The sequence below is a fragment of the Rhinatrema bivittatum genome, unplaced genomic scaffold (assembly GCF_901001135.1).
Source record: "Rhinatrema bivittatum unplaced genomic scaffold, aRhiBiv1.1, whole genome shotgun sequence".
NCBI lineage: Eukaryota > Metazoa > Chordata > Amphibia > Gymnophiona > Rhinatrematidae > Rhinatrema > Rhinatrema bivittatum.
The window spans coordinates 48,789-72,912 of record NW_021821260.1 but is presented as its reverse complement, the minus strand read 5'-3'; the positions used below and the strand labels follow the sequence as shown (position 1 = coordinate 72,912).

Here is a 24,124-nt window from a genome sequence, read left to right as displayed (position 1 = left end):
TTCAAGAAGCCATGGAGAATGGATAGTCTAAACTTACTATACTCCCAGGAAACCATATGCAGTTACTAATGGAATATGAACGTGTGAAAAGTCTACATGACAGCCTTGAAAATTTCCTCTATGGAAATACATTTTAGATCTTAGGTGGATGACTGACTTTGCCATGGCCCTAACATACCCCTCTATGGTCAGACTTGCCTGGACATAACAAAAAGCAATGCAATTTGCTATCCAATTAAAGATGATACATTTTATTACTCCACTCCCAGGTCTACTAGAATCAAAAGACACAAAAAGTTAAGTGGATTTTAGTTTGTTTTAAGTAGAAGGAATTTCTGCAAGACCATTAAGTCTAGTATGGGATGGTTTCCCAGTTTTTAAAGAGATGATAAAAAAACTTGCAAGAAGGAAGTAATTTCTGATCTGAATAGGTAATGCTGTTGAACAATCCTTAGTGCTTTTCTGAGCTGATGATTTTGAGAGATTTATAATAGATGCAATCTGTAAACATCCCTTACCAGGGGGGCCCAGATGTCTGAAGTTAAAATAAGCCAAACTTTTATGAAAACCTTGGCAGGAGAGAGACTGGAATTCTGACTGTCTGATCTATTCAAAAACTTTTCTCTGCTTTTGACTGAGATTTATAGCTCCTTTGCTTGTGCTATTGAAGCAGTCTTTCCTAAGTTCCACTGTTTCTTTGACTTTATCTTTATTTATTTATTTATTTATTTCAAGGTATTTATATACCGTTTTTTAAAATAAAATTTTATCAAAACGGTTTACAACATGTTAAAAATAAAAATAAAAATAAAATATAACTAAAATAAACTTAAATACATAAATTTGACTAAATAGCTAGATGATAACTAGCTAAAAACAAATTATTAATTAAAATTAAAATAAAATAAAGGTAGCATGCCTTGAGCAAGGAGGGCAGGGAGGGTAAAAAGGGGGAACGAGAGGGGACGAATCGTAATATCCTTAAAGAACACTGATGGGAAGATAGGGGAAGGGAGAAGTTAAAATGACATGTAACTGATGAGAGAAATTTGGGAGATGAAGTTTCATTTATGATCAGGGGGTTGCTTAGTGGAAGTATTAAATGCTTGTTGAAAGAGGAATGTTTTTAGAGCTTTTTTGAAATGATGAGGATTTGATATTAAGCGAAGAGGGTTGGGTAATGAGTTCCAGAGTGATGGTCCCGCTACTGAAAAAGCTCTTTTCCTGGTGATGTCTAATCTGGCCTGTCGTGGTGATGGAATGTCTAAGAGATTTTGAGTAAGTGATCTTAAGTGTCGGGTGGGTTTGTAAATACGGAGTAAGGTGCAAAGCCAGGTGGATGAGGAATTATTAATTAGACTGTGAATGATTGAGATTACTTTATATTTTATCCTGTACTTTATGGGTAGCCAATGAAGAGAATGTAGGATGGGTGTAATATGATTGCGAATGGAGGTACCGGATAATAAGCGAGCAGCACTATTTTGAACTAGTTGTAGCGGATGAATTGATGAATCAGATAGACCTAGATAGAGAGCATTACAATAGTCTAGACCAGAGAAAATGAGAGATTGAAGGACAGTCCTGAAATCACGATAGAAAAGAAGAGGACGAAGACGTTTCAGAAGCTGTAATTTATAGAATGATTTCTTTGTTAGGGAGGAAATTTGTTGTTTCATGGATAAATCTGTATTTATGGTTACTCCTAGATTTATGGCGTGACAATTAATTGGGATGGTTGAACCATTGAATGTGAAATGGGATGGCGGACCTATAGAGGAATCTGTAATGGATGTTAAATGAACCAATTCAGTTTTTGATGGATTTAATTTTAAACGATTATGAGATAGCCAAGAATTAATGGTAGATAGGTAGAGTGAAACTAATGAAAGGGTGTCAGACCAGGAAGTTTTATAGGGTACCAGAAATTGAATGTCATCTGCATAAATTTTGAATTGTAAATTGAGTGAAGATAAGATGTGGCAAAGTGGAAGAAGATATATATTGAATAGTATGGGAGACAATGAAGATCCTTGGGGAACGCCAGAGGGAATTGTGTAGGGAGTGGAAAATTGATGATTGATATTAACTTGTTGAGGGCGATCTGTAAGAAAGGATGAAAACCAACTTAATACTGTTCCAGTGATACCTATTGCTTGTAGTCCTGAGATGAGAATTTGGTGATCAACCGTATCAAATGCTGCTGAGATGTCTAAAAATACTATAATATAGTCTGTGTATGAATCAAAGGCCCGGAATAATGTGTCAAAGGTAGATAGAAGAAGTGTTTCTGTAGAGTGTCCCTTTCTGAAGCCATGCTGGTTAATGTGGAAAATGTTATTTTCGGATAGAAAATCGGAAAGTTGACGTAAGACTGCAGATTCTATTAGTTTAGCTAATGATGTGAGAGAGGCGATAGGTCTGTAATTATTGAGATCAGCTGTACCTTTTGTTTTTGATTTTAGAATAGGTAGAATGGATGTTTTTTTTCAAATTGGATGGGAATTGTCCTGTTTCTAAAGATTGGTTAACTAGACTACTAAGAAAAGAGTATGCATGATGACCAATAGCTTTAAAGAAAGCTCCTGAACAAGGATTGTATGGTGAGTTTGAGGGTTTTTGTTTGCTGATTATAATTTGAATTGAATTGTCTGAAACTGGATTAAATTCGGACCATTGATAATTAGGTTCTTTCTTGACAAAGGTGGGGTAAGGTAGTTGTGAGAATTCTGTGGAGATGGTGATTACTTTTGTTTTAAAATGGTTGGCAATTTTATTGCAAAATGTTGTATCGTGTTCTGTGAAGTTTTCGTTGTGTGGAGTAATTAATGTTTTAACTATATTGAATAAAGTATTTGGATTTCCATTGGCTTTAGAGATTAACTTTCCATAATAGAGTTTTTTGGCTTGATTTATTTCTTTGTAATAGTGCCGAAGGGTACATCGATATGTGTTTTTTGCTTCGGTTGTTTTTTTATGTCGCCATTTTCATTCCAACTTTCTAAGGTGTGTTTTTAGTTGATGTAAAGAATTTGAGTACCAGGGAGCATTGGTCTTTTGTTTCCTGTTATTTATTTGGTGTTGTTTATATGGAGCGATCAGATCTAACGTAGAGGTAATAGCTGAGTTCCATTTAGATATTGAGTCTTCAATATTTGATGATATGGAGGTAGGTAAATTGGGTGTTACTGCTTCTACAAATGCATCTTGGTTGATAAATTTCCTTTTAAGTATTGTAGGTTGTTTTCTAGTTGTGTGTCTACTATGCTCTAGAGTAAGAGAAAAGTGAATTCTGTGATGGTCTGACCAGGGGATGGGAATTACTTTAGTATCTTTCGAGGTTGGTGTGAAGGAGAGTGAATTAAAAAACACGAGGTCTAGAATTTGGCCTTTTATATGAGTTGGAGTTTGAATAAGTTGTTCCCATCCTAAGCCGGCAAAAGAGTCTAAGAGTGAGTTTGTAACTGTAGATGGAGTGAGTATATGTGCATTGAAGTCACCTAATAATATAGTTTTACTTAAGTCTACAGGAAGTGTTGTAATGGCCTCTAGAAAATTGGAGATCTCTGAATTGAGACAACCAGGTGGGCAGTAAATAATGCCTATATTTAATACTGTCGTAGTAATTAGTAGAATTTCAAAGGAACCAGAGAAGGTTATTTGTTTCTTTATCGGTTTCAGTGAGGATTTTATGATGGCTAAGAGACCTCCACCTCTACGGTGTGCTCTTGGTTCTGATATAGTAGTATAACCAAAGAGATTGTTATCATCGCAAGGCACATCAGCAAGCCATTCCTGCAAATCCTCTCTGAAGCCTGAAGCCCACAGTCACGACAGTCTGGGAGTATCAGTGGCCTCACTAAAGGATCTCAATTCTGTCTCAAAAACATTGAAGATCATGCAGACCAGATGATGGTAGCACTCTTCACCATCTCCATTAAATTACCAAATTATGTCTGTTTCTCTTGAGGGAAAAACTGGGTGAAATCCTGGGTCCTTTTCAGTGGAGGAGTAGCCTAGTGGTTAGAGCACCAGGCTACAAATTAGGGTAATCACTGTTGCTCCTTGTGACCTTGGGCAAGTCCCTTTACCCTCCATTGTCTCAGGTATAAACTTACCCCTAGATTCATCAAAATGCATTATTAATGCATGGATAAGACCCACAATAAGAAAAAGGGGCATATATAGGGACATTTTATAATTACCGCACTGCGCAATAATATACCACTTCACATTGGTAGTATTGTGTGGTAAATTTATTGCACCCCTTGTGCTGGAGAGAGAGAGTGAGAGAGAAAACCTATTTACAAGGCCTTCACTGTAGTTTCTCATGTAGAGTGAGACATCTGAACAGCACGGTACACCTTGGTGAAGATTTGACGTCAGTTGGAGTGAGGAAAGTCTCACAAAGAAGCCGTTTCCACTATGTTCACTCACCCTAGCTTGATGGACTCTATCAGGGTACCATCAAGTTAGGGTGAGATAACATAGTACAAAATTTTATCTTTGAGAATTTCCTAACTCCAAATGACACCAAATCTTCATACATCTCACTGTACATGAGAAACTGGCCCTTAAAGCACCACCACCACCACCTCACTTTGACCTATTAGATGGCCCTCCTATAGAGATATAAATAGCTGCATACTGGGAGGGCCTCCCCAGAGGCTCTCTCTCTACTTCCACTCCACTCCACTCTTCTTCTCCCCTCTCCCCCTCTCCCCTCCCAAGCCCAGAAAAGGCCAAAATGTAATTCTAAAAATTTGTTATGAATTGCATTATGGCCATTTCAGGTACCGGTATATTGCACAGCTTAACGCCAGGAAAAAAGGTGTAGTTATTTCTGGCATTAAAACCATGGCATTAAAACCATGGCATATTGCACCGTGTAATAGCATGCGTTATGCTATTACACGGTGCAATATTGCCCCTTATTTTCATAAATCCCTCCCAAACTCCTCCCTGATCTCACCCCTTTCAAAAATTTGCATTTGCGCCATGCGCTAGCGTAATTATCACATGCAATAACACGTTAATGTTGCTAGTCCCGGTCGCGTTTGTGCTGCAACCGGGCCTGCTCACCTCGCACTTCCCTCCACAAGCTCCAGCTCCTCTTCCCTTGCCGCAGCTGCCAGCTCCCAACGTCCCCAACATTCTCCTCGGACCTCTCTGGCTTCCTCCATTCTGCAGGCCTCTCAGCAGAGCTCCCGTAGGGGCTCCGTGTCTTCAGCCTCCTTGCCTCCCCCCCCCAGGCGCACGTGCGGCCGACATCTCTACATTTAAAGGACCGAGGGTGGGAACCTCGGCCTGGACGCCTTCCGATGACATCACTTAGCAGGACTATAAGAGGCGAGGCCCTTTCCCCAGAACCTCACCTTAGCAATCATGTCGACACCTCCAGTGTAGCTAGTTGCCGTCCTACATTCCTGTGTTGTTCCTGCTTCCTTGATCCAGTCCCTGTTCCAGTGTTCCTGTGTTCCTGTCTTGTTCCAGTGCTCCTGCGTTCCTGTGTTCCTGTGGTCCTCTCTGTGTCCCAGCATCTGTCCTGATTCCTGCTCCTCGTCCTCTTCTCGTGGTACCTTCTTGAACTGATACATGGTACTGACCTCTGCTTGCCCTACCACGCTTGACCGCTGCCTGGACCTGACCTCTGCCTGCCCTTGGACCATGTTGACCGCCGCCTGGAACTGACCTCTGCTTGCCTTGACTACACTCGGACTGATCTCGGAACAGACTCTTGCTTTGGCTGACCACCCTCGGATGGATTCCCTGGCTTTGACCCTTGCGTTCCACTCAGATATTCTGTTCGCTCCTCCTGTGATCACCAGACCAGCCTCCTCGTGGCCTACTTCTGACTAGACCAATAGGAACTGCCTATCTCGCCCGGAGGACTTTCATTTCCTGTTGCCTTCCTGAGGTCTCCGGTGATCCTTGTTCGAGTCTAGTCCCTCTCTCTTCACCAACCATGCACCTTTGCTCGTGGTGGGCACACCTCTCCACCACCTCTCTGGGAGACCCTCTGAGGCCCACCTAAGTCCAGGCAGTCCGGGTACCCAAGGGCTCAACCTGCGGAAACCCTGGATTGCTAATGGCGAAGCTCCAGCTAGCCTCTATCTCTTTGTGTGCTCTGCCTCCTGGTGGCAGGCACTCTCTGGGTCCTACCAGAGGCCTTACCAATCCTGCACCAGGCCAAGGGTCCACCTCCAGTGCAACAGTTAATGCATGCGTTAATGCCATAACGCATTTTTATGAATAACCTTGTAAGATTGTAAGTCCTTTGGGGATAGGGACCAACAGTACCTGAATATAATCTGCAGCACACCCTACCAACCCAGCCGGGCTGGTCGCAGACCATGCTGGGAGGGATCTGACAAAGCCTTGGACATCTGGACAAGACAAACATCAGAAGAAGACTGGATGAAGGAACACCAGGAGTCGGGACGAAGGAGACATCGGAACAGACGAGACATCAGCAGAGACAAGGACAGACGATGATGAAGGATCCAACGAAGAACACAGGAATGCCCAGAGGAGCGGAGAATGCAGGAAGACCAACAAGACCAGCTTCTTGGAGAACACCAGGGAGGAACTTGCTCCTTGTGAAGGCAATGACTGAATGGCAACGGGGCCCTTTTGTACGACTAAGGAGGCGGATCCCAAATGATGTCATCAGGCGGGGCCAGGAGGGCTTCTCCCTCACTGGCCCTTTAAAACCAGTGAGGAGGCGTGGCCCTGCACCTAAGGAAGCAGGAAGAGAAGAAGTGCAGGACCCTGGACAGCGGTCTTGCTGAAGACGCCGATGTGCAGGAGCAGGCCCAACGAGGAAGGTGGCGTCCGAGCTGCTCGAGAAGGCAGAGCGATGGCAGCATGCATGCTGCTGAGGAGCAGGCCTCTAGGCCTGCCAAGGACAGCATGGGCAGTGGCTCCGTGCCGCAGAAGAGCCAGCTGAAGTCTGCGGATCACTGCCACAATAAAGATAAGACTGTCTGCGGGCTCCTGCCGCATGGGAAATCCCAGCATGGCTCCTGCCACACCAGTAAGATGGCGGCCTCCGGGCTGCGGAGGTAAGCTCCTGCTCGTGGCTAGGCCCGCGGGCAGGAGTGCAACACTACCCCATCTTAAGGGACTTGATTTTGGCATCTGTGCTTTGTGCACAGTTAAAGCAGAGTCCTCTGGGTCAGGGTACTGCAGCATCTTCTGCTCAGTGAAAGTGGGGTGTGTGGTGTCTCAGGAGTAAGAACTCTTTGAGAGAAGTTTTGCTTTTCTTTTTGTTGGAGGGAGATATTTTTTCACCACTATCTCCCTGTACTGTTTGAGAAGAGAGTTATCTTTCCCATCTCTGAGAAGGGATTTTGGGCTTTGGACATCACTTAAGAGACTGAACATGAATAGATAGACTGTAACACTTGGAGTTATTTATTCTTCTTTTTATGATGATGATTTTTGGCATTCTTGACTGGATTCTATTTTTTAAGTTGCAGTAAACTACTTTTTGTTTGAAAACCACTCCAAGCCTCTTCCTGCTTTCTTCCGACCTAAGATCCAGCCTGCTGAAACTGCTAAGATCTACAATGTGAGTACTACGGGAAGAGTGGCTGAGTGGAGAAAGAGAGCCTAGGGCCTCAGAGGCTAGGGCCTCAGAGGCTTATCATCCTCCCAGCCAGTTGGACCCCAGCTTCCCAGTGGCTAACTACTGCAAAGTAAATGATGAGACGAATGAGAGGTTCAGGACAGTGGGCTTGGCCCGGGAACTTTGTGACCCCTACATTAGGGGCTTAAAACCAAGAGGGGATTACATGAGGAAAATCAAAATGGTGAAATCAAATGAGGACTTCTTTTGGCAAGGTATCTGAAAAAACAAACATTTTGGACATGAGAACTGCTTGGCATTGTCACGTTGAAGAAAATATTTCCTAGGCCAGCTGAGCAAATGACAAAGGAAAGAAAAAACTGTAGCTTACTGTAAAAAAAACCAAAACTAACTAAGGAAAGGTAGAGAGTGTGTTCAGGCTGAAGCTCAAAGATAATAGCAAAATGAAGCCAAGTAAAGCTGTAGAGCTACTAACATGGAAATCCATTTCAGCCTTGGTGGATGAAAAGGAACTGAGGGGTGCTGTGGACCACAGCAGGACAGGAATTCCTATGCTTGAGTAGTAACGGCCTAAAAATCTTTCCAGAGAACTCTGGATCATCCATTTGGTGTTGACTAGGATCACAAGATCCACTTGCTTGTTTTCAGAGAAAGCATACCTCTACTTTTACTGTCCAATACTTCTTCTGACCAGATTGCCAGTAATCTTCTATGCACATTGATTCAGTATTCAGTACTGGATTTCATTTATTGATATTCCACTGCTCTAAACTTAAACAATACAAACACATTTTCTTAATGTTTCTGGTCACAAGCATTTATGTTCAGAGATGTGGCATACTGTAACTGGCAAACTAATAAGTTAAAGTTAAAAGTGATTCAGTAAAAATGAGATATGTTTTATGAATGTGCCCAAATTAAACTTCTAAGTCATATGTACTCTATTAGTATTTTATCCCAGATAATTTTTCTATCCTCTCAGTTACTACTTAGATAAAAGCATAAAAGCTTAAGTTGTGTTTGTCTTTTTTATGGCTTCATCACATACTGGGTTGGCAGTTGTCTGATGGAGTTATTACCTGGGAGAACAAAGCTCAAGCAGAGCAGTCTATTAACACTGAACAGCAATTGAGAGGGCACATGAGGGACTATAATCAGAAAACTGAAAAAAGATAACCTAACAATCACACAGAAGGGGGATGCATAGAAACCTATTCTCTAGCTTTTTAAAGTGAGAATAAAAGTGTTGAAAAACTCTAAAATATTTATAGCACACAAATAAACTCCCCAATGGTATCAGAATCTGTTGCCAAGGCTGAAAACTAGAAATAAAATAACCAAATGAAGGACTAATTGATGTGCAGAAACATTATGGAGGCTAGATACACCAAATCAATTGATATCATCTGCTGACATGGAAAAAATTAAACCTGTTTTTACTTTGATGTCACAGTATGTGCATTTACATATGAAATATTTTCACTACTTTTTATTTTTACCTGTAGCATCTATCTGTAAGAGGGGTAATAACCAATCTAGGAGTATTACCAAGATATTCATAGCCATACTGTAAGCCAGCATTGATCATTTTTGTTTGCAGTTGTCCCTCCTGTAAAGAGCATAAACAATTTATAAACCAACTTACAAATTACCAATTTACAAAGTACCAACTTACAAATTACAAAAATAATTATTGGGCTATGTGCATCCCTTTTGTAAATCTCAGCATACCTGAAATGTATTACACATTTTTCAAAATATGTGTAGAAACTATAATGTTTACCCTAATGAAGGCAGAATGATAATCAACACCTTCTTACATCATTAATGAGTAGGCACACACGCCACCTAACAATTCTGTAGTTCATAATAAACAAAATATCAGACCTGGCTGAATGATCAATCTAAAAAGACACAGAAAGCTCAGAGCTTATGTACCTTATAAGATAGCTAGCCAGAAGATCTGAAATATTGGCCTAGAGTTATCAGTTTGCTATAAATTTCACATGAATAGCAACCATAATAAAAAAAGGGGCACGGTTAAGGTAATTTTTGAGTTACTACAATGTGTGCTATTTTACTGCTTTGCATAGGTATTTTTCTGCAATGTGTGCTACAATTATCTCTACCTAGGTGCTAATAAGCTAGGGCAAAAGTACATTGTAGAAATCTCATCTTTTTGTTGCTTTCCTCATTCAAAATCACAACAAATCTTCACTGATGTGTACTGTGCTGCTTGTCCCTCTGATTATGCATGTAAAACTGACCCCAAACCCTAGACCTCCACCAAAACCTCACCTCCAGTTACTTGTTGACCCTTCTACAGTTGTATAAATAGATGACTAATATGTGTGTTACTCCAGAGGTTCTCTCTCTCTCATAAATATTGCAATTCCCCCATATGATATATATTTGTTCACTATGTAAACCATTTGACTTCACAAGTGGAGATCGATGTTCTGCGAATGCTGTAAGACGGAGCAACATAAGAGATCATACAGTTATCTATACGATCATCTTTCATTTTAGTTTATATATGATTGAGGAGCTCAAGAAGATTGATGTAAGCCCCTGAGGCAGCCGTTGTGTTACGGCGAAACTCGGCCAGAGTCGGGCTACCCTTGTGTCTCCACTTCAATAAAGGATTAATTTTAGACTACAGGCATCTATTTTCTTTTTTTCATCCTGGACTTTTGAGTTATTCCTTGAACGGGAGTATGTTGCTATGTTCTTCCCAGTCTCTTTATTTTAACGCAAGGGCCTCTAAGGCTGAGATACAGGTAAAGGAAAAGTAGTAAGGGTGCCTTCATCTAAACTTAAGATGACCCATTGGAAAAATTTTGTTTTGAGGAGGAAGATGTTCCTCCTCCATTTCTTTCTCTATTTTTGATTTCCCTGTTTCTGAAGATTTTAGTTTTGCAACCTACCTGAGTCTCTTAGGATCCAGGGACTCAAGGAAGTAACATGGACTAATGAAATACTTGAGGAGGAATGGATCATTATTCATCCTTGAGGAGGAGAATGAAAAGAAGACCCCTATGGCAGCCATTTGGTGTGTCCATGTCCATCTCATTTAGATGACCAGGGAAAAGAGGAGTAAAGAGTACCATCTAGCAGGGAAGTAAGGACAGTGACTGAACAACTGGACTGAAGATATGAAAAATGGGACTTTAATGAAACCTGAACTGGAAAAATATCATCCTATCCACCAAATTCTGGGAGGAAGCTCCAAAATGACTCCACTAACTGCTCAGGATTAAGAATAAGAAGATTCAGTTGACTTCAGTAACATTATGCAGTAATTGGAACCTTAAAGTCACACAATTAGGGCAGGATTTTAAAAGGGTTACGCGCATAAGTTATGCGCGTAACCCTTAAACCCCCCCCCCTGCTCGCGCCCCGGGACGTGCGTAAGTCCCGGGGCTTGCAAAAAGGGGCAGTCATTGGGCGTGGCCAGGGGGCGTGGTGTCGGCTTCGGGGCGTGTTCAGGGGCGTGGGGTGGTCCAGGGACGTGGCCGAGTACAGGCATTACTTCGCTGATAAAGGTTAGTAGGGGGATTTAGGTAGGGCTGGGGGGTGGGTTAGATAGGGGAAGGGAGGGGAAGGTGGGGGGAGGCAGAAGGAAAGTTCCCTCTGAGGCCGCTCCTATTTCGGAGCGGCCTCGGAGGGAACGGGCAGCTCGCGCAGGGCTCGGCGCGTGCAAGTTGCACAAATGTGCACCCCCTTGCGCACACCAACCCCGGATCTTATAAAATCCAGCATACTTTTCTTTGCGCCTGGTGCGCGAACAAAAGTACGCGCGCAAATAGATTTATAAAATCTTCCCCTTATGAAAAAGAACTGAAGCTGTAAATGGATAGAAGAGGATAAGAACTTGTAACTGACCATTCTCATCAACTTTCCATCTTTGCTCAGTAAAAGTTAACTTGGAAATCACCACTTACTTCCTGCATTATTATTACTGTTTACCACAATGCAATTATTAGTGCTGTATACAATAGACTTTAATAATTACAGATGATTAACACTCAGGGCCTAGGAAGTAAGCTTCCCCCCCCTTCCCCCAACCTCGCTCAGGGAATCATGGCCACTCAGATAATATTTGACTGTCAGAACTGGTTTGAGTTGTGAACCTTTGGGACTTTTATCCGGGATTATCAGCCCAGGGATTACTTATACCAAATGATTCCCACGGCAATTTTCTAGTAAAACGTTTCCTGAGAGATCGCCAACTTTTTTACAAAACAACATAATAACTACACCTCGCTGAAGTGTAGTTAAGTGCTGCAGGAAACTGGGCATTTGCATAAATTTAAGTCTGTTAGTGCTTTTGCATAATTTGAGCAAATGGTTTCATAAACAAAAATTAGCATATACAAAAGTGCCAAACAGAGCACGTTCATAAACATGAAAGCATAACCTGTCTTTTTTCTGTGAACTATTGCCTTTGTAAAGTCATTCATGGCTTAGTGCATCTGGTCTTACGGTATCTCGAGATGCATTTCAGTATGAGCATCTGAGGTGAACAGAGTTCCAACATGGGTTCAAACAAAATGACTGTACAGAAGGCAAAATATCTCCGCCTCAATCAAATTTAAGTGCTAACAACAAGTCACTTTACAATTTGTTCAAATATTTTTATTAAGGTTGCTTCTGAAAGAATTTTAAAAAAATAATTTCAGATTTCATTCCACTCAGACTCTTTTTTTAAAATCATATTTATTTAGGATGACTTCCCCTAAGATCTCTGAGGTCTGTAAAAATTCTAAGTAATATAATCAGGTTAGGGAGAAATATATAATGCCTCCTTTCAGAGGAAATAACAATTAAACGAAATTTCTCAAAATATAAACTTGCATATTTCATTTTGTTTTAAAATATTTTATTTCTTATGTTTTATATTTATCTAGAAAGAAAAACATGCAACTTCCATTAAGGCTACACTCCCTAAAAATGTCCTTCTCTGAAATCACTCTTCAGCTGTCTGTGCTGTATTCATATTCAGTTATTGATGGGAAAACTACATGAAGTTCTGATAAAGCTCAGCACAGCAATGCTCCAATTTACTTAAATTCAGAATGGAGGAAAAGATTAAGTAGGATGAGTTTTTAAAAATGGTAAATGCTAATATCTTTTCAGGAATCAACAAAATCCAGAAAGAAAAAAAGAGACCTTAGTAATTTGGTTTTAATAGCCCACTGAATTATCTAAATTGTTTTCACTAGTATTGCTGCTTTAATAGGAAGAACAATAACCTCAGAAAAACAGAAAGGACGGTGTACATTTTGGAAGTAATATTCAAAACAATGTGGGCATTTGCAAAATCTGCAGGTACCTTAACCCATGGACTTTTCACCAATTCTCAAAAGGAAAATATGCACATTCTTTGGAAAACTGCCCCAAGAAAGAGAGCCCACAAATTTGCAGCCTCTTTGTTGGCATCTACTCCTTCTCTCCAAAGCACCCAGTTTTGAAAATGCAAACCTACATGTAGTGTTGCTTCCCCTGACCTTATCTGGCCTCTAAGCCCACTTACTCTTCCCACAGGTAAAAGTATGAGTGTTGTTGATCACTGTGCTTATTTTATCCCAGGAAAGGGTAAGCAATGTTCAGACAGCCTATTTCCCTGAGTAAACAGGCACTTACCCAAGTAAATGGCTTTTGAAAATTGTCCTCTGTGAGGGCAATTTATAAACCCATATTGATTTACCTAGATTAATTGATCTGTCTGAAAACTGCCCTTCTCGGAGTAACTGAAAAATATGTGCGGGGTTCACAAAACATATAGTTTTGGCTGCACTAAAATGGGATGATCTTTAGAGCACGTTTAGGTTGGGGGAGTAAAACTGCATAGACTCTTAGCATTTTCAAATGTGTGCACATTATTTGAAACAACCCCCCCACACACACACTGCCCACACATATAGTAAGTGCAAAATAAGCAGTGATTTAAATGCACATACTTTATACTTGTTAATTTTCAATGGTAATCTATCCATGAAGGGACTAGGATGATAAAACAGATTGGGGTAGATTTTCAAAACAACGTGTGGGTGTACATGTGCGTGGGCTACCCGGCGCGCACACATGTATGCCTGATTTTATAACTTGCGTGCTCAGGTGCGCAAGTTATAATATCAGGGGTCAGCGTGCGCAAGAGGGTGCACAATTATGCACCTTGCGTGCGCCGAGCCGCACTGCCTTCCCCGTTCCCTATCCCCCCACCCCACCTTCCCTTCCCCTACCTCCTCCGCTCTTTCCCCCCTACCTTTTCCTTGTTCTTTCTTTTATTTCCAAACTTACTTCAGCCCTGGGGCTGAAGTAAGTTGTGCACACCGGCGGACTGCCAGTGCACGATCCCCGGCACAGCTGCAAATGGCCGCTGTGCCGGGAGCCTCTGGCCATGCCCCCACCCTTCCCCCCCGACCGCCCCTCCCCTGGACCGCCACTTTTTGAAAGCCCCAGGTCTTACGCGCGTCCCAGGGCTTTACGCGCATCGCCGGGCCTTTTGAAAATAGGCCCGGCACACGTATGATTTACGCGTGTAACCTTTTGAAAACCCGGCCCATTATCTGGAAGATGTCTTTATGCTTCTGTAGCAATGAATAACAATAATTGAGGTACAAAGATAAATTGAAAAGGTAGAGGATTTTAAATGATATCAGATAAAAAGTCCTTTCAATTTAGAAGGCAATTTTCAAAGCCATTTATTTGGGTAAATTGACCTGTAGTTAAATTGCCATCCTCTGCTGGCCTGAAAGTATACAAGGGCTTCCGTAGCGCATGTACTTTTAGCCAAGTTAAAAAGAGGCATTCCCAGGAGGGTTGTTTAAGTTAGGGGTAATAAAATAGAATGCATATATGGCATTTGCAAAAGAACACATGCTATTTCCTCTTCCTCCCTCCTCCTCTGCTGTCTACATTAACTATCAGGTGCAAAGTACATAGGCACTTTTAGTATGCATACTTTATGCTAGCTATTTTCCAAAATAAGCTACAAAATATACAATAAAAGTAGCCATATACTTTGTAACGCTACGGATCCGCCATATTCCTGATGATGTAGGACGCGCTCGCGCGCTCCAGACTTTGTACCAGCAAGGGCGCGAACCTCGGGGACGTCCCCCCGTAGTGATGTCATCCGTATTCAATTTAAAAGGTCTTGGTTTGCTAACTACAAACGAGTTAGCAAGGACTCAAATCTTCCCTTTGGGTACGATTCCCCAAGCTACTCTGCCTCCCTTTTCTTACATGTAGTACCCGCTCCTCAGGGGCTCCGTTCTCGCTCTTCTTGATTTCAGCTTGCAGTACGAGATCCAGTATTCCTCAAGGGCCTACGTTCCTGAAGACTCAGAAGACTCCTATTGCCTGGAGGCGATCGCAGACGTGAACACAGTGAGTCCTATTACAGATAGGAACCAGTACTCACTCCACGAGGGCCCTTGTTCCTAATCTCTAGACTCCATAAAGTCTAAGACATTATCGTAGGGTCATGAGTTACTATTGCAGATTGCAGATAGGAACCGGTACTCGCTCCACTAGGGCCTATGTTCCTAAATCTCTTCTAGCCTCTCTTCTATTCCAGAAGCCATCCCATACACAGTTATTGTGAGTTCTAATTCAGACTGCCTATAGGAGCCAGTACTCGCCTGCGGCTCCTGTTCCTGAATACTGAAGACTCTCTGTTGCATAAGAAGACATTACAGATATCTATAATTGTGAGTGTATCATCTACCACTGGTTATGTCCAGCATATCCTGTCTACTCACTACCTATAGTCTCTCCTTACAGCTCAGCAACTCAGAGATCATAGTTCCAGTATCAGAGGGACTTCAACCCTGCCGGGCACATCAACTCACTACTGCCACCTCTGGTGGTTCTACTTCCAGTCTAATAAAGAACTATCTGTGTTTGTCTCAATACTCCAGCCTAGTTGGTGGTCCCTCTCAGGATCTCCTCTTGAGGGTGCTGTCATCTGCCATCGGCTCAAGGATTCACCATAAATTGCTAGCTCCTCCCCTTGGGAGAGCAGCATTGAACAGTAACTAAGTGAACTGTTTGAAAATTGTCCTCTTAGAAATTGCTATTGAAAGGCTTTTATCTGGATAACATTTGTTTCCTGGATGACTGCTGAGTTTTGAAAATCGTCACAACTTATGCAGATAAAGTCATCCAGATAAGTCATCCAGATAAAATTTATCCAGATAAGTAGAAGGCATTTCAAGGGCGTTCCAGGGTGAACTTAGTTAGCCAAATAACTCCAATATTTGGAATTAGCCAAATAAGTTATTCATCTAGATATGGGTAATAGCAGGGTTACAGTTATCCTGAAAATTTTCCTGGATAACTGTAATCTAATCGGTGATATTCATGTACAGCTGGTTAAGTTTAAAAATTATTTGGGATAACTTTACTCAAGAACATTCACTGTCATGTTTATCACACTGAATATTCCTGATAATTTATCCCTGATAGCTACCTTTAATGGTATAAGATATCAGTTTTATGGTTTTTTTTTAATATCGACCTCTTAAGTACCATGAATTGAAAATTTGCATATCTGAGAAAGAATTAAGTTTCCAAAACGAAATTCTTATGAGCAATACAGCTGAACCAAAAAATAAAGGATCATCCCATTCTGTAGGGTAATTCAAATTTAGGGGGTCATTTATCAAAGTGCTATATGGCATTTTCACATTCCTTTAATGCATGTGAAAATGCCATTAATGTGTGTGAAAGCACCATATTGTTTGGTGTGATGCAAATGAGAGGATATTGGGATGGGAATTTTGGCCAATTGGCTGGGCTCACAGTTTGTTTGATAAGGCTTTATTGTGCATTGTAATGTTTTTAGTGGTTTTAAGCTCCTGGACAGCCAGCCTAGCTATCAGGGCCCTCCTACCATATGAGAGTGAGTGAGAGAAAGAGGGGGAAGAGAGAGAGTGAGAGAGAGCACGTAGCCATAATTCCCTCACACTAGATAGGTATTTATATCTCTATGGGAGGCCCACCTAGTAACTCAAGGTGAGGTTTGGGTATTAGTGTAGGGTTTAGGGGCCACTTTGACATTCAAAGTGAGACGTACGAATAGAACAGTGCTCTCTTGGTTGAGAGAACATTGCACAAATCTCATCTTTGGATGAGTTTCCTCACGCCGAAGGTCATCAAATCTTCTGTTCATACGTCAAAGTGGCCCCTAACCCCTACACTAATACCTAAACCTCACCTTGAGTGACTAGGTGGGCCTCCCATAGAGATAAAAATACCTATCTAGTGTGAGGGCATTATGGCTAGGTGCTCGCTCACTCTCGCTCTCTCTCTCTCTCGCTCTCTCTCTTTCTCCCCCGTCCCCCCAAGTGATCACAATTTGCACTTTACATAGGCATTAGTGCAAATTGCAATAAACTGCCTATTACCATGAAATACACCCCTTTTCCTATCAAATGTAATAGTTAGTGCATTTTGATAAATCTTGGCCTAACAGGTCAATGTATAAAGTGTGTTAAACAGCAGCTACAGCCCATGTATATGCAAATGAGTTTTTTGTTACATTCCCAGCATTAAAGTTAGCACATTAACGCAGACATTATCACAACCTCACCTCCCCCAAAGAGTATTTTTTTCATTAATGGGTCAGTATTCATTTTTGATAGTTTTAATGCATGTTATTTTTCTCTGTGCTCATAGGAAATGGGCTTATGCACGGTTTTGCATCATATTACCTCATTAACAGGTTTCTGCATTAAAATGTTCATGTGCTAATTAACAAAATTAAAAGCACTATTAAGTATTAACATGTAAATTAGATGGCTTATGCTAAGAGCACTTCTAATATTTATTATTTATTTAAAATTCTTATATACCGCACAATGGGTAGGGGGCTATCCGTCTAGGCGGTTTACATATTTGCACATACACAAGTAGTATTACACATTAACAAACAGGTCATAAAATCATATACAAACACATTAAAATTCATAAAATAGACAGTTAAATTACCAATCGTAATGTAGTGTAGTAAACTTAATATAAATTGTATGCATGGGTGAAGAGATGAGTTTTTAACAATTTCTTAAATTCTGTACGGTTGGCTGTCAGACGGATATGTTCTGGCGACAGAGAATGCTCGTTTGTGGGTTAGTGCTAAACTTACGGATTTTACTGTAGGTACTTCAAGAATGCATTTATCAAGGGAGCGGAGTTGTCTAGAGGGTCTGTAGATTCTTAATAGTGAACATAGCCAGATGGAATTGGTATTGTAAAGTAGGTTGTGTATATGTTATCACTTATAAAAGAGTGCTCTTTAGTACATAGGCCTCTTTGTCTGCAGGTATATATTTCTCACATAAAAAGGAAATATCCTCTCAATACCAAATTTAAATCAAGCTCCATCTTAATATTTATTGAACTTGCAATGACAAACTGTAATTCAGTTTAAAAGATTTATTTATTACTGCTGTAAGTGAAAAACAGCAATATGATTTGTTCAACGTATCAACACGTTCCATTTGATTGAAGCTAATCATAACATATAATGAGCATATAATTATATTAAATTTTGTAAAAATAAATAGTCTTCAGATTAGATTCAATGATATCACTTACCTCCCAGTAGTACCTAAGTTGGCTTAACCATTCAAAGTCATTTTCATCACTGACTTGTTTTTTTACCAAAACTGTAAGGACATCCCTGGCATGAACATCCAATACAACTAATGCACCAAGAGTTATTCGATTCTGCTTAGAGAGCTGACCACGCACCAAGGCAACAATATCATCAATTTGACTATTATTTAGGTCCAAGTAATCCTCAAGTGCCTAGAAATAAATAATAGGAATATGAAGATTTATTTAATATCACAAATACTATCTAATCTGCACCAAAACATAAAACTCATTGACTCATTGCTAATATTTACCCAAGCAGAGCTGTCCCAAACCCAAATGTAGAGAATTTGATCTCAAAACCCTGGTCCAGTGTTGGGTTGTCTTTGAAATTATCCCAGCAATGACATAAATGGTTTCTTTGGGACTTCATTTTAAATGCATTTTGAAAAAACAGGAAATGCTTTTTTTGCACAGTTCTTCTCACCTATAATTATATTCTCTGACATGTAGTACAGCACTGAAATTTGATTGCAATGGCATGAGTCTTATTTATGATGGCCAGTTAGTTTTGAACATGTTTCTTATGCAGCTCTGATGTGAGAAGGATTTTCTATACTGCTTAAGTTAGGGTTGAGATTTGAAAGCCCTTGCTGTGTTGACCTGAAACATTTTAAAGGCTGAGGAGGTAATTTCCAAAAGGATTTATGCACATAAAAATGGGGTTTATGACATAAATGGACTTTAAGTATGTAACTAGGCTTTTGAAATTTTTTTTTACATGTGTAACTCCTTTGAAAATTCACTCCAAAGGGCTGAACTGTCAAAAAGTTTTGTGTATGTAAATGGGCTTTTGAAAATTGCCACAATATATTGCTTGGGACTCACTCCAGAGGTATATTGGAGAAAATGTAGGAGTTTGAAGATAGGAAAAGGAGAAAGATCCCAAGTAATAATGCAGAAATTAAAGGACCCAGTAAACCATTGGCTGTGCCCTAAAGTCCAAAGTAGTGAAAACGTAGTAGCATCAATAATTTTTGAACAATACTTAAATATCTTACCCTCCCCTATGAGAAACAGGATGGCCCAGCAGGGCCCCATTGACGTGGGAGAAGCCAATTGATTTAGCAAGTGCTTCTTGGACTCAGAGGAGGCCTCCAATCCAGATAGGAAGCCTAGTTCCGAAGCTGTGGGATCCAAGGGGGGAGCGTGGAAGAAAGGGTTGGGAAATCCCAGCCCAGGAGGTGGGGAAAAAGGAGGATAGAACCCCCTTGGGGTTTAAGGGAAAGGGTTTCCCTTCAGAAGGAAGGAAGGCTCTCTGGTATTGTACCTGTGGGGAGGAGAGGCATTTTAAAAAGACTGTCCCTATATAAATTGTTCATTTACTGGCTGGGGAAAACAGGAGGGGCTCACAAAAAACTGTTTGGAAGAAGAGTTATTTATTTATTATTTATTTATTTTTAGATTTTTATATACCGGTGTTCCTGTATTAAAATACAGATCACATCGGTTTACATTGAAACATAAAAATTATGCCAAGAGGCGGTACATATAACAAGGTTATAGAACTTGGAAAACATGGAAAACAGATTCGAATAATAACACTGATAAAGTTGTAAAGTCTCTGAGAAATCAAATCATAAAATAAGGCGTAATTGTCTAAGATAACTGTGATCTGCAAAAGGGATTGAGATGGTGAGAAAATCTTGATAGCTGGAGGTAAAAAATAATCAAAGTTCTGGAAAAGCTTGGCTAAAGAGCCAGGTTTTAATTTTCTTTTTGAAGGAAGCAAAGCAGATCTCAAGGCGGATGTCTGGTGGGAGCATGTTCCATTGGACAGGTCCTGCTAAAGAAATGGAACGTTTCCGATGTAAGGATATTGTTGAAGGAACATAGAGTGTAGAACATAGAGTTCTCAAAAGAAGTAAGTATGAATGGGTCCCAGATGAAAGCCATTTTAAATACAGGACATAACAAATCCCTGATTACGGGCCCGGTGGCCAGGAGAATGGGTCTTCTTGAATCCCCTAGGGAAAAACCTGGTACGGGTCCAATGTGTGCATGGAAACATCCACAGTTGTTTCCTGACTGCGGTCATAGTGGGATGGAAGGGGAAGGAAACAAAGTTAAAGCTGGCAGTTGTGGAAAGGCTCCCCTTCCAGCTAATTTTAGAAAGGGACTGAGAGACCAAATCTAGATGCAAGAAACTTTGGTAGCCACAAGAGCTCAATCTTGTGAAAAAAGTAGGCCTAGAGAGGCACAAGAATCAAAGGAGCTGAGGGAAATTTTTCCCTTTTCAGATTTGGAGATTATCATGGAACCTAGAAGCCAAAAATGGGAAGGGTCCCCAACTAGGGGCAGAAAAAGGAGTCAGGTGGGCAGCAGAGCATGAGAGACCTCAGGAAAATAGGGTAGGGGCTAGAGATTCTAGAGAAGCTACCCGACTTCAGGGATGAAAAAGAACTGGATACTGTAATTCAGGAGGTGAGAAGAAATATGGAAGAAGAAAAATGCTCTAATAAATATAAAGAAAAAGCATACCCATATTGTGAGATTACTGGGGGGGAATGGTTTGTTAGATCATAAGGCTTTTCAGGAAACAATGCTGCCCCTCACCTATGACACTCTTAAGGCATACCATTTAGGAAGTAAAGCCACCCTGGCTTGACTAACAGAGCTTTTCTACTGGCCCAGGATAGCATGGGCCATAAAGGATCATTGTGCCTCCTGCCCTGTTTGTTGGAGAACCGCTACAGATAAACCAAAGTGGAGTCCCTTGGTCCCGTTACCAATAATCGCAGAACCCTTAGAGCAGGTGGCTGTGGACATTGTAAGCCCTCTAGAGAGGAGTGTGAGGGGCCATTAATATATCATGATGATGATTGATTACTCCACCCTGTTTCCGTGGGCCATATCCCTGCAAACTACTTTAGCCAAAGTAATAATGAGGAAATGGATTCAAATTTTCTGCCAAGTGGGGTTTCCCTGGACTATCTTGATGAATAGAGGGACAAATTTTATTTCCCAATTACTGAAGCAGGTGCGGACCTCTTTCAGGATCTGACACATCAAGACCACCGTCTAGTATCCCCAGATGGATGGGATGGAAGAATAGTTCAACCAAACCCTAAAGGGAAATCTATGTAGGTGCATGCATGGGGCCTTGAGAAACTATGACCAACTAATCCCATTCCTCTTGTTTGCAGTTTGAGGGATACCCCATGCCTCAACAGGGTTTTCTCCATTTGAGCTACTCTTTGAAGACACTCCTGAGTAGTTTAGGGGCTCTAGAAGAGTTTTGGGAGGGTCAGGCCCCATCAGACATGAATGTGCAGCTGAAAGGTTACATAAATCACAACAAATAGCCCAAGAAAATTTGCAAAGAGCCCAAGAGCGACAGAAGACCTATTATGATAAGAGGGAAAGAGAGAGAGAATTTAAATTAGGGGATAATGTACTGGTATTAGTACCCACTTCTAACCAGTTGCTAGCCCACTGGAGGGGCTCCTGTGAGATTCATAAACACCTTAGCCTCGTGGATTATTTTTTATTTTATTTATTTAGGTTTTTCTATACCAGCATTCGCGATAAAAATCGCATCATGTCGGTTTACAATTAACAAGTAGATAGGGAACAAAAGGCAATAAATAACATTGATCTAAGTAATAATAATAATAAAATAATAGTAATAGTAGTAAAAAACGTTAAACAAGAGAAGGCTAAGGAATGCAGTTACAATAAAACAAGGGAGTAATATAACTTGGATCAGAGAAAAGAAGCAGGGGTTTAAATATATATAACATATATGTCAGTCAATGTGCTTATAGCGTTGAAGAATTGCCCTTATGAGGTAGGGATATTAATTATTATGATTAAGGCAAAGTCTGAGCGAATAGGTAATAATGGAATAGGTTTAGTTTAGTTCAGGAAAGGCTTTCGTGAATAGCCACGTTTTAAGTCTTTTCCTAAATGTAGGAAGGCAGGGTTCCTGTCGCAAATCTGGTGGGATGGAGTTCCACAATGTTGGTCCTGCAGTGGAGAAAGCCCTGTCTCTGGCGGTTATGTGCCTCATAGATTTGGAGGGTGATACTTGTAGGGTTTCTCTATAGGATTCTCTGATTGGTCTTTTGGACGTGAATTTTTTGAGAGGAATTTGAAGGGTGAGCTGAGAGTGTTGATGTATAGCTTTGTAGATAATGGTTATGGACTTATATATGATTCTGTAATGAATTGGCAGCCAGTGCAGATCTTTGAGGATTGGTGATATGTGGTCTCTTCTCCGTGTGTTAGTTAATATTCTAGCAGCCGTGTTTTGGAGGTAATGCAAAGGAAAAAAAGACACAGGTCTTCCATATCAATTTGATGAAACCCTGGCTGAGCGAGATGTGCTAGGGTCAGGCAATCCCAGAGATGAGGTAGGCAGTAGGGCAGAAAAGGGTACAATACAAGTAGGTACTGTCCTGACTCCAATCCAGCAGTAGGACATTAAGACCCTAATAGAGCAATTTCTCTATGTGTTTTCCAGTAACAGATATATACAAAGCCCAGAAAAATCATAAGGCAAAAGTCATATAGGATTCCTGAAGCAAAAAAGAATAAAACTGACAAACAGTTGGGAGAAATGAAGCTATGAGTAATTGAAGAATTGTGTAGTGAAAGGGAAAGCCCCATAGTATTAGTCCCTAAATCTGATGTATCCATCCATTTCTGTATTGATTTCTGCCAAGCAAACGCCATGTCACGCTTTGACGCATACCCAATGCAAAAATGTGAGGACCTTTGGAGCAATTGAGGAGGATCACACTATCTGTCAACCTTAGACTTAACTAAGGCATATTGGCAAATTCCCTTGGATCTAAAATCTAGAGAGAAGCCACAATTCATCATCCACAGAGGGTTATACCAATTTAAAGTCCTCTCGTTTGGGGTTCATAAGGCCCCCAGAAGCTTCCAGCATGCCATCAATCTGATACTAAGGCCCCATCAGGCTTACTCTGGGGCTTACAGGGATGATGTAAGAATTTTCTTCAAAACTTGGCAGAAACACATCAAACATTTAACGGAGATATTCCAATCCCTTCAGCAAGCAGGGTTAACTGCAAACCTGAAGAAGTGTGCCCTGGCGCAGACAGAGGTACAATATTTAGGGCACATTGTAGGAAATGGGACCATAAGACCCTTAATCAAGAAAATAGAGGTAGTGGAAAAAACTCTGAGACCTAAAAAGCCGTTTAGAGCATTTTGGGGATTAGCTGGGTTCTATAGAAGATTCATCTTACAACCCCCTTGACCAAATTGCTGAAAACAGACCAACCTAGTGGGATTGGGCCACAGACCAACCTGATGGGATTGGGCCACGGAAAAGGTCTTTGAGGAAATAAAAGGGAAGCTATGTGAATATCTATTCCTCCATAGCGTGGACTTCAAACTGTCATTCGTTTTACAGACCAATGCCTCAGATTTATTTTAGAGGGTGGGAGAAAAGGAGCACCCTATCCTATATCTTAGCCATAAATTAAAAGATAATGAAAGACTCTATGGAACTATAGAAAAGGAGTGCCTAGCAGTGAAATGGGCTGTGGAGAACTTGCAATATTACCTGTTAGGAAGACCATTTATAATGGTTACAGATCATGCCCCCCCCCCCCCCCCCAAATGGCTCAATCAAATGCATAATACCAACGCATGCCTTACCAGGTGGGATATGGCTTTACAAACCTTTAAGTTCACAATTCAACACAGAGCAGGAAGGGATCATAAAAATAAAGATTTTCTGTCCTGACAAGTTACATCTATAGAGGTCAGGGAGAGGCAAAGCACCCAGGAAAAAAGGGGGAGGTATGTAATGGGAAGTATGTCCCATTCTCTAATCCAGACCAGAGGAAGGCTCTAAATGAATCAAAGGTAAGAATAAACAGGGCTGAACAG

The 24,124-nt window shown here is 40.9% G+C and overlaps 1 protein-coding gene across 1 annotated transcript in view; it reads right to left on the bottom strand.

Moving 5' to 3' along the window:
• LOC115082560 (dynein heavy chain 7, axonemal-like) overlaps positions 1-24,124 on the bottom strand; it is a gene marked incomplete at its 3' end in the record, with an annotated part of 54,158 nt that overhangs the window by 5,431 nt on the left and 24,603 nt on the right. The window contains exons 4-5 of the mRNA XM_029586776.1: positions 18,197-18,409; positions 9,091-9,200 (exon numbers count right to left, since the gene is read on the bottom strand). Coding sequence (XP_029442636.1) covers positions 9,091-9,200; positions 18,197-18,409 — 323 coding nt within the window. The remainder of the gene's footprint in view (positions 1-9,090; positions 9,201-18,196; positions 18,410-24,124) is intronic.